At 42.8% G+C, this 10,441-nt stretch overlaps 1 protein-coding gene across 1 annotated transcript in view; it reads left to right on the forward strand.

Moving 5' to 3' along the window:
* LOC118384680 (growth factor receptor-bound protein 2) overlaps window positions 1–9,930 on the forward strand; it is a 51,817-nt gene extending 41,887 nt beyond the window's left edge. Inside the window, exons 3-6 of the mRNA XM_035771412.2 lie at window positions 1,590–1,687; window positions 6,689–6,811; window positions 7,557–7,725; window positions 8,058–9,930. Coding sequence (XP_035627305.1) covers window positions 1,590–1,687; window positions 6,689–6,811; window positions 7,557–7,725; window positions 8,058–8,243 — 576 coding nt within the window. The 3' untranslated portion in view covers window positions 8,244–9,930. The remainder of the gene's footprint in view (window positions 1–1,589; window positions 1,688–6,688; window positions 6,812–7,556; window positions 7,726–8,057) is intronic.
* The last annotated feature ends 511 nt before the right edge of the window (window positions 9,931–10,441 follow it).

Below are 10,441 nucleotides of genomic sequence, written 5' to 3' on the forward strand. Positions count from 1 at the left end.
GTGTGAGAAAAGGGAGAAATCAATCTCACCCGGAGCAACCCTGTTATCTGGCAGTTGGAAGATAATTTTATAGCTTTGGATCAGAGCCTGTATTGTGTTTTGAGGGGTGCTTAAGAAGCCATCTTGTTGCTGGATGTGGTTGAGGTGTTGAGTGACTGAAGAGTGACTGAAGGTTGTAGTCTATCTGTAGCTCCTCTTCTCACAGGTCCTCCAGGCCAATTCACACACTCTGATGTGGTCTGTGTGACCAAGTTATGTGAACCCGCAGACACTAAACACTAAACCACAATCTGCGAAGGATTCAGGTGCTTTAGTTGAGTTACTCAGTTTATCATCACTGCCTCACCTGTCAGCCATCTATGTAAATCAACAGAGTTTGTTTCTGCACGCAATGCAACCGCCCCTTGGGTTTTTCAGGTTAGGTTTAAAGATGGATGCAATATGTCGAAATCGCTCCAGCTTTTCCTGGTTGCTAAAATTCTGATAGTTTGCCTAAAGTTTATGCGACAAAACAAGCAAGTATAGTGTAGATAGTCATTGTACCATCTAAACCGCTGTAAAATATATTTTCCATAACCAAAAATATTGTTTTGTCAGCTGTTTGAAGTTGGTGTACAAAACCGAACGTAAAAGATGCAAAAAACGCAACTTAAGCACGGGAAGCATAGAGAGAGCGCATATAGAACAGATCAACTGCTTCTTAGACTTGCTTTCCATGTGAATGACAGATCTATAACACACATTTCAATGTGAATTTGATCAGGTTGCCCAAAAAGCCTTGCAGGCTTTAAGAACCCTCTGGTGTGACAGTGGTGGCACACCCACTCTGCTTCACTTTCCTTTCTATCTCTCGACCAGTGCTCTGTGCACAGGAAGGATGTTGCACACTCAATTTCCTCAACACTTTTTTTGCAGATAAAAAGATTTAGGCCTAGTTCCTCTCTTGAACACATGGTCAAGTATGGTTTGTTTAAAGGTTTTTCAACACCTAGCAGAGGCCATGAAGTGTGTACCAACACTGAAGCCTGTGGTCAGCATATCACATTGAAATACCTGTGTATTCTAGACTATATCTAGTATGACTCCTATTTCTTCTGAAATGAAAAGGCTGTACTGAAGCCAGAAGGCAGATGGTGGTTGGAATATCTTTGTTTTGAGTGGGACGTGTCAATATATTACTGTGAGTCAGAACCCTGGTGAGAATTGATGACGACTGTTTCTTACATCTGACTATGAGTACACAAGCCAGAGGCTTTACATTACTAACTGCACCAGTGTACAGGTGCATGTCTTTCAGCAACAACAGCCACACACACACAAACTTAAGACACACTCATGCACCAGTGCTCCCAAACCTGCAAACCACCGTATGTCTCTCCGACAAGAGTTCTCCCACAGCTGGCCTGCTGTCATGGAGGCTGGCTTGCTTGGTAAATGAGTGTACTCACAACAGACAAACATGTCTCAGTATGTCTTTTATGGCTGTGCCCCATTAGTGGATACAAAACCGTTTCAGCCCCCCTTCCCAGTGACCTGAGAAGTACTCTTTACTAGATGTGATATATTGTTAACTCTCTTCCCTTCTCTAGGTATTAAATGAAGAGTGTGACCAGAACTGGTACAAAGCAGAATTGAACGGGAAAGACGGCTTCATCCCCAAGAACTACATAGAGATGAAAGCACATCTGTAAGTATGAACCACCTGGCCCAGACTCCTAATATGACTCAGGAGGACTCACCTCTCCAGCTTATTGTTGCTGACTCGGGGTATGGGCAAACAGGACTCATCATGACTGCCAGGTCACGCTGGGCCACAGCTTCAATGTATCACATTGATTTGGAACTATGAAACAACTGTCTGAATTGAACAGAACAGTCCCGACAACTCCTAGTACTGTGCTGAAATGGCCAGTGCCACCACAGTGGAATCTTCTCCCTCTGTGTTCATTGAAGCACTGTGAGGATTCTTAGAGGATATTACCTCTGGAGCACACCGTGCCAGATTAGCGCTCTCTGTATTAGTGCGCTCTGGGCCTCTTAGACTTAATTTAATATTGACCCTTATTTCATCGCCACTGGGGTTTTATCAGGTGGGATTTTGACGTATGGAGGGGCCTGGGTCTGTTTGTCTCTGTCCCAAGGAGCTATGCCATGCCTAGGCTTTGTCTGTCTGTGTACAGTGGATTGCCCCCCCCCCCAGACACACACACACACCCACCCCCAATCTGGCCTGCAGTGGAAGCAGATATGTAGTGCAGGTATAAACTGTTAGCAACTGCTCCAGGGCCAATTTCTTGATGATTATTGCCTGGACTTGGATAGTGATACATGTCTGATCACAGTTTGTGTTAATGAGCAGAGAGATAGCATAGCTCAGGTCAGCTGCTGTGGGCAGAGTGTGAGTATAATGTGTGGCTGTGATCATTGGGAAGAGATGGCCAGCAGAAACAAGTCAGGTCCCTGCCCTCAGTCTCTCTGTGTAATGGAAGCCCTGAGTGGAGTCATCCCTCTCTGTGAGGTGGAATTTACCCCTCAGCACCACTTCCTCATCAAGAGCTTGGTTTTAATTGTCCGGGTTGCCACTCATAGCCACATCAAACGGGAAAGGAAAGGTCTTGCTGTTCCGCTGGGCTGTGATGCTGTGTACAGGTCTTAGTTGCCCTTGTCAAGTAATGTACCATGCTGTTACATCACAGTTAATGCCATCTTCATAAAAAAGAGTGAATAGATACTGCATAATGAATACAGTGTCTATGTGATGTTCTCAATTGATTGACTATTTAAGTGCTTTGAACACCTGAAAGAGAAACTAGCCTAAATCATCAATCCCTTATCCAATGTCAGTAGCAGCATTCAGCTCTTGCACTTGATCTACTGCTTGCACTAAATGACTGTGGGTCAGCTGTTAGTCCTTCCCCCGTATAGTTTGGTGTAGCCTTAGTGTAGGGGGCAGTTGTGGTCTGATCCCATGGCAGTATTAGTGGGGCAGAAGTTTGCCCTTTGTCCTTTTTATAGACTAGCTGTGACGGAGTGGCACTAGGCACCAAGTGCGCACACACACCAACTAGCCTGCCTTATTTTGGATACAGTACATGGGTAATTGACGTGACAGAGGACAAAGTTAACTATCAAGTAAATTAGACCGACATGTCTATGGCTTTGGCGCTTCACTCAGTGTGCACAGCTCTGCTGCGCGAGGTGGGATATATAGGATTCGTATCTTGTACTGAAATGTGTTTTTCAGTACATCAAATGTGAATCATCTTTCAGATAATTAATTGAAAGCTGTGTGTGTCTTTGTTGTATGACTTCTTATCCACAGAGGGCCGGTGTGGGTTCAGGTTTGTGTTCTAACCAAGCAATAACATACATGATTCAATTTATCATGTCTTGATTGAAGCCTATGATTAGTTGATTCGGGTTGATCTCTGTGGATACGACATCCCCCTGTTATGAGTGCTTCTTTCATGATGAATAATAATGATCAGTTTATTTTTAGAATTTTGGGAGAGATTATATTAATCTAATTCAAATGTATTATTTAAGAAGTGGTCTTATTTGGAACACCCATAGTACACTCGATACCCATTAAGCTTAATCTGTACTTTTCACATATCCTATCAAATATTTTTGTCTTCTTGAAACATGTAAGTAAAGTTATCAAACTTCATTTGAGAGATATTTCATTTTATATTTAAAAATAAAAAATAAAAAAATTAGAGCAGTATATGTTAGAAATGTCTAAACTCATACTGAACCCCCCACCGTACTGACAAATTCTCAAAAGTGACTTTGGGGGCGGACTTATGGTAGAGAAATTAACATGAAATTCTCTGGCAACAGCTCTGTTGGACATTCCTGCAGTCAACATGCCTATTGCACGTTCCCTCAACTTAAGACATCTGTGGCACAAACCTGCACATTTTAGAGTGGCCATTTACTGTCCCAAGCACAAGGTGCACCTGTGTAATGATAATGCTGTTTGATCAGCTTATTGATATGCCACACCTGTCAGGTGGATGGATTATCTTGGCAAAGTAGAAATGCTCACTAACAGGGATGTTAACAAATTTGTGCACAACATACCTTTTGTGCATTTGGAATATTTCTGGGATCTTTTATTTCAGCTTAGTAGGACCAACACTACATTTTGCGTATAGATTTCTGGTGGTACCTAACCTATTTGTGCAGTATCCTTTTGTAACCACGCCTGGTTCTCAATCCCTGCAGGTGACCATTGCTCTGGCGGCATCTGTGTCTCTGCCGCTTGGGAAAGCCTGGTTCTTTAATATGGCCCTAGTGATATTGGGGACTGGCTGTGGTGCTCCCACTACTGGTTATCACTCTCTGCATTAGACCATTCATTCCCTTGATCTGTCTTTGTCTAAACCACCATTTTGCGATATACTCCAAAAACCCTCCAACAGAACACCTCTCAAGTGGTGCTTCGGGCTCCCATAGCTTTGGGAGAATAACTGTGCCCCTGTACCTCGCTGCATGTGGGGGGTCTACCTGAGTGATCCTGCCAGTAGCATATTCCTCTCAAAGATTAAGACATGCAAGGCTTAGTACACACGGCCGGTACAGTGAAACTGCCAATGACTCATTTAAATCAGTTCCTTTGCTCGCTCCAACGTTACTTGGATAACTGTTCTATAGCTAATACATGCCAACGAGTGCTGATTGTTGGGGATGTGTGTATTTATCAGACCTAAAATCCATGCGGGTACTCTAAGGCTTTTAGTGACTCTCTAATCTCGACCGGTGACGTGCCATTTGTGGTGCTGACATCTAATTTGAATGTGTGCCTTATCAATTTCCGATGGTACTTTCTGTGCATACCATGGCGATCATGGATAACGGGGAATCCGGTTTAGATTCCGTCCTGGAGCCTAAGAAATGGCTTCCACATCCAAGGAAGGCAACAGGCTCACAAATGACCCACTCCCAACTCGGGGAGGTAGTGATGAAAAATAGCAGTGCAGGACTTTTTTGAGGTCCTGTAATTGGAATGAGTACATTTTAAATACTTTAATTAGGATCCGTTACTGATGTTTAGAAGTTGCATTTTAGAGCGGTCAGAAACTTCATAGTTTCATTCATTACTTTTTCACCGTAACATTGGACGGCCTGTTGTGTATTGTCCATCAGTGGGACATCATGTTCTATGGGGTTACACCAATAAAAAAGGGGTTTTCTTGAACAAACTGTAAAATAATTGTCGAAGCAGGTAACATTATCATAGTACACAAGTAAAGTAATTGCTTTTTATCTAGGTTTTTGTCAAATTACAATCTTAACCAAGTTTCTCTCCGTTACATTTTGGTTATCATCAATATACAAATAAATATGTTTTTCAACAGAATATGATTACTGATTTTAAAAACAGTAACTAATTAGTAAAAATCATTTTCTTGTGTACTTGAGAATCATTAAACCATCATATTAGTATCACTTATGTCACACCAGAGGACAAATTCCAAGGCACTAATGCATGAAATGTGTCATTAAATTGGATATAAATTTAAAATAAAAAGTGACCACAGAACATTTTGAATTGTTTAGACATACTTTTTTGTAACTATATATTTTTTTACTTTCATTTTTGAATAAATCATTTGTTCACTTTTGTTTTGGCCATATGGCAACTACCCACATGCAGTTCAGTAGCTTCAGCCAACGCTAGATGTTAATGTGCCTCTGCGTTTCATCTCCCGATATGTATTCACAGTCCAGACCATGAAATATGGAAGTTTTGGATCATGCTGTTAGTAGAAGTGGTGTAAGTAATAACACATTTGGGAGCCTGCTGAAGTTAGTCAAAATAGCTTTAGATTGGCATTTATATCTGCTGTGTGTGTGTGTGTGTGTGTGTGTGTGTGTGTGTGTGTGTGTGTGTGTGTGTGTGTGTGTGTGTGTGTGTGTGTGTGTGTGTGTGTGTGTGTGTGTGTGTGTGTGTGTGTGTGTGTGTGTGTGTGAGACGCAACCAGTCTGGTTCCACATGGCCTGGCTGCTCTTTCCGTGCCTGATTTAAATTACTCTGCCGGCACCTTTATCAGACAGGGAACTGTAGGCGGGGGCAGCCGATAGAGGGCACAAATGCAAAGAGGATTAGGTCTTGGTAATTTTATTATTGATTTTCACTTTCATGCAAAGGAGCCAAGATGTCATCTCTCTGGCTGCTCTGGTTAATAATTAACCGGAGAGCGATTTCTCTCGCTCTCTCTTTGCCTCCTGCTGCTACAGCTGCCATTGGCCCAGTCAGGGCTGCTATCACAGACCTTGCTGGGAGTGAGACCGGCTCTGCTTCATCAGCACAGCAGGGAATCCCCACTCCTCAACCCCTGTGCCCCCACTGTACACAACGCCCACGGTTCTGGTTCTCCTACCTGCAGTATTAATCGGTTGACTGGGGCAGAGGCTTTATTTGAAATTCTGTATAATCTCTCAGGACTGTAAACAGTGGGAGATGACCATGTGTCGTCCCTGATCGTGAGGGAGCAGATGTCTATTGGTTTGTTTCATGCTGGTCCAGCTGTGTTCTCTCCCCTGACTGTGTGTGTGTGTGTGTGTGTGTGTGTGTGTGTGTGTGTGTGTGTGTGTGTGTGTGTGTGTGTGTGTGTGTGTGTGTGTGTGTGTGTGTGTGTGTGTGTGTGTGTGTGTGGTGCGGTGCTGTCCCTCCCTCCAGGTGGTTCTTTGGCAAGATCCCCCGTGCCAAAGCAGAGGAGATGTTGAACAAACAGAGGCACGACGGGGCCTTCCTCATCCGAGAGAGTGAGAGTGCGCCAGGGGACTTCTCCCTCTCTGTCAAGTAAGTGAACACACACATACACTAAATGTTTAGAAGACCTGCTCTACATATGTTGGGGCGAGGGACTGCTCTGCACCGTACAATGTATTGGGTAACAGACACAAACATCTGCTATGTTTCTCTTCTTTCTCTTCCTGTGTTTAAATACACTACAGCACTAGCACTTTATTTTTTACCCAGTGTTCTGTGCTGCCCCCTGGTGTCTGAGCATTAACTCCAGCTCACTGACAGTTATTTTACAGCAGGATTTCAGCTCTGTCTTTCCAGCTTGCACAACACTTACGCAAACTCTTTGATTTCCCCATGTCTGTTTCCACTCTGCTTTACTTAAAAAGGCTAAATTCAGCAGTCCTCACTGTCATGGTGCTGTAGTGTCTGTCTGTATGTAAAGTAGATAGACAATTCAAGATAATTAAAGTGATCACTATGTGACTCCAGCCGTCTATTGCCCTCTGAGTACAGAACAAGGAGTTTGTCTTAGTAGAGACTAATCCCCCTGATGGCTGTGGAAGAGGCTTGTTTATCTGACTGCAGCGTTACCATCCATGGGGTCATGACCTGTGCTCACACTGTTATAGAGACAGTCTGTCTTCCTAATGTGTTGCTAAGAGAACATGTCCACATGTATTTCCTTTGGCCGTTGGGATCTCTCTTCTCTGTCCTGTTTCAGCAGTTCTGTGTCTGTTGACTGTCTGCTGCTGGCAAGCTACCCATAGTTCTCTTCCTCTGTCCCCCGTCTCCACAGGTTTGGAAATGACGTTCAGCACTTCAAAGTCCTGCGTGATGGGGCAGGAAAGTACTTCCTGTGGGTGGTGAAGTTCAACTCGCTCAACGAGCTGGTGGACTACCACCGCTCCACCTCTGTATCCCGCAACCAGCAGATCTTCCTGCGTGACATTGAGCAGGTCCCCCAGGTGAGAACACATCCCCTTTAACCTTCATCTCTGGCTCTTTACCAGTGTGGCTTTGTAGGAGACTTAATGGTCACAATGACAAACTAGGTTATTAGTGTAAAATAATAGCTTTGAGGGAGACAAATTGGCCCCAGAGTTTTGCTGACTCAATCCCTCATCCTGCCGGCCTAACCTTTGGATGTCATGGCATTGGCTCAGTTCACCAACGAGTCACGTTTGATTCAGAAAACACAATCGGGGAAGAACCAAGGCTTTGTCCTTTTGAAAGACTGTGTTAATATGTCTGGGACTCATGGATTTGTTTTGCTCTCTTTCTCTCTCCCTGCCCACAGCATCCCACATATGTACAGGCGCTCTTTGACTTTGACCCCCAGGAGGATGGCGAGCTGGGCTTCCGACGCGGAGACTTCATCCAGGTCCTGGACAACTCTGACCCTAACTGGTGGAAGGGAGGATGCCACGGGCTGACGGGCATGTTCCCCCGCAACTATGTCACACCAGTCAACCGGAACATGTAAATAAACATCAACAACCACCCCATACCCCCCCTCAATCCATCAAGAAGACATCAGGAGCAGAGAGGGAGAATGCAACAAGGAATTAAAAACGGAGGAGTAGTTCTGTCGAAGGCATCACCTTGTTGGTGGCAGCTGAGCAAAGCCAACTTTTAACACTGAGAATGTTCACCTCTATAGTGAATGTTTCAGTCAGAACTGAACTGTCTTTGAGGGAAAAAAACACAGAGAAACTAAGCATAGTGCACCAAAAGTGAAGAATGAGAATTATTCTATACCTAGACTCCCACAGCTGCGTCTGTCCTCTCCTCTACTTCTTCACATTCTGCGTTACTTTTCCTTTTTTGCTGCATGTTTTAATCACCTAAATGAAATACCAATAAATCCTAACGCTGTTTTAAATAAAAAATACATGTACAAATATTTTAAAAAATGATTGAAAAAATAATTTAAAAATACGGATGTTATCTGCAGCAAGTTACCAAGTTCAAGATCATTGGCATGTGAGCATTGTACATCAGCCCAGGGCTGTATAAATAAATCACCTACAGTATAGAGAGAATCCATTTTTTAAGAATATATATTATATATTTGTATGTGTTTTACCAGTCATCACAAATTGTATTGTTTCTTCCATTTGTAAATTATGTTTTAAAAAAATGTTAGTCTGGATAAGACCTAGTAGCTCTGGGATTTGCTGAATTGTCAGTATATTTGTCAGTATAATTTTTCCTGGATTATTTGAGGGCTCTCAGATAAAATGGCATGCTATTTAAAACGTGAAATAATTTCCTTGTCTGATAAACGAGAGAATAATCTGTTATTTTTAACAAAACCAATCGTGTCAGGAAGCTAACGCTGAGCAGCGAGTAGAGCCATGTATGCTGCATGAGCTGTTGTATTATGAAACCCTGGAAAAGGCCAGCCACCTTTTGAAGCCAATGTATTTATTGCAGCCATTTTACTCTTGGGCCGTGAATGTAGCTGACTGAGTCCATAGACATTGACATGAGGGAAGCAAGGTCGGAGAACTGAACTACACAACTGCAAGGGATTTCCGAGAAGTGCTGAATTAGTAATGGTGTCAATATAAAATTATATAGAGAGATGTATGAAAAATATGCATATAGTACATACATATTCAAACACACACATGCATACTTTAACAGTCCCCTCCTTGTTAGACTCACACATAACAAGTAGATGAGTTGGATAATCACATGATGGCGTGATAAACAGTTTGAGAAAATTAAGTGTCTTTTATGCTAAAAGTTGAGAGATCAGCTTTACCAATGTTGTTTTTCTCTGTCTGTGGTGTGTCAAAAGCACTTTTTATGTTAAGCATTTGATTTCTGGTGTGTTTGCTTTTTGTGTGTGTTTAGTTTAGTTTGTTCTCTCTGGATAGTGCCTTTCTCTCTGGTGTTTCAGTGTCTCCGACCTGCTGCTTTGAGCCCCTTGGTGGGGCCCGTCAATCCTGCAGTGAGAAACCATGTACATAGTCCAACCTGTCCCGTCAACCCCACATCTCCTTCCCAACATGGAACTTTTCTTATTTAAGTGTCTCTTGCCTTCTTCCCTATTGATACTGTTATTTTTTTTGCTTCTTTTTTGTTTTTGTTTTTTTGTATTAATTAAAATGCAATTCTACAAATAAAGAGAGAAACCATGTGGTGTGGTCCATAGATAGCCACATACAGTTATTATTTTCATCTTGTGATTCAACAAACCTTTTGATGGCTAAATTCATCTGTCTAATAATGTATAGAAATAAATAGCCCATTACCTGGCTTTGCATCTGACAACCTGTAGGGACTGGGACATGCGTGTCCCAGTCCTTACAGAACAAGCTTCATTTGAAGCTTGGTGTCTTCAAGCACAGCCTTTGGTCCTTGGTACATTACATTTACATTTAAGTCATTTAGCAGACGCTCTTATCCAGAGCGACTTACAAATTGGTGCATACATACAGGGGTTTGCTGCCCAGTGAAAATGTACACATTGCATTACCCTCGGTCTGGTGGACTGTCTGCTTTTGTGTTCTGTTATTTTTAGCCCTTAAACTCTTTCAACCAATCTGGCCACTTTCTGACTACATTGCGTCACATACAGGCAGCCTTTCCACTGACGGACACTTAACAAAACAGCGGACTGGGAACATTAAGTTCTCTCAATCCTCAGTCCATGGAATTCATTGTAGTCTG

This window comes from Oncorhynchus keta, chromosome 5 (genome assembly GCF_023373465.1).
Source record: "Oncorhynchus keta strain PuntledgeMale-10-30-2019 chromosome 5, Oket_V2, whole genome shotgun sequence".
In the NCBI taxonomy this organism is placed as follows: domain Eukaryota; kingdom Metazoa; phylum Chordata; class Actinopteri; order Salmoniformes; family Salmonidae; genus Oncorhynchus; species Oncorhynchus keta.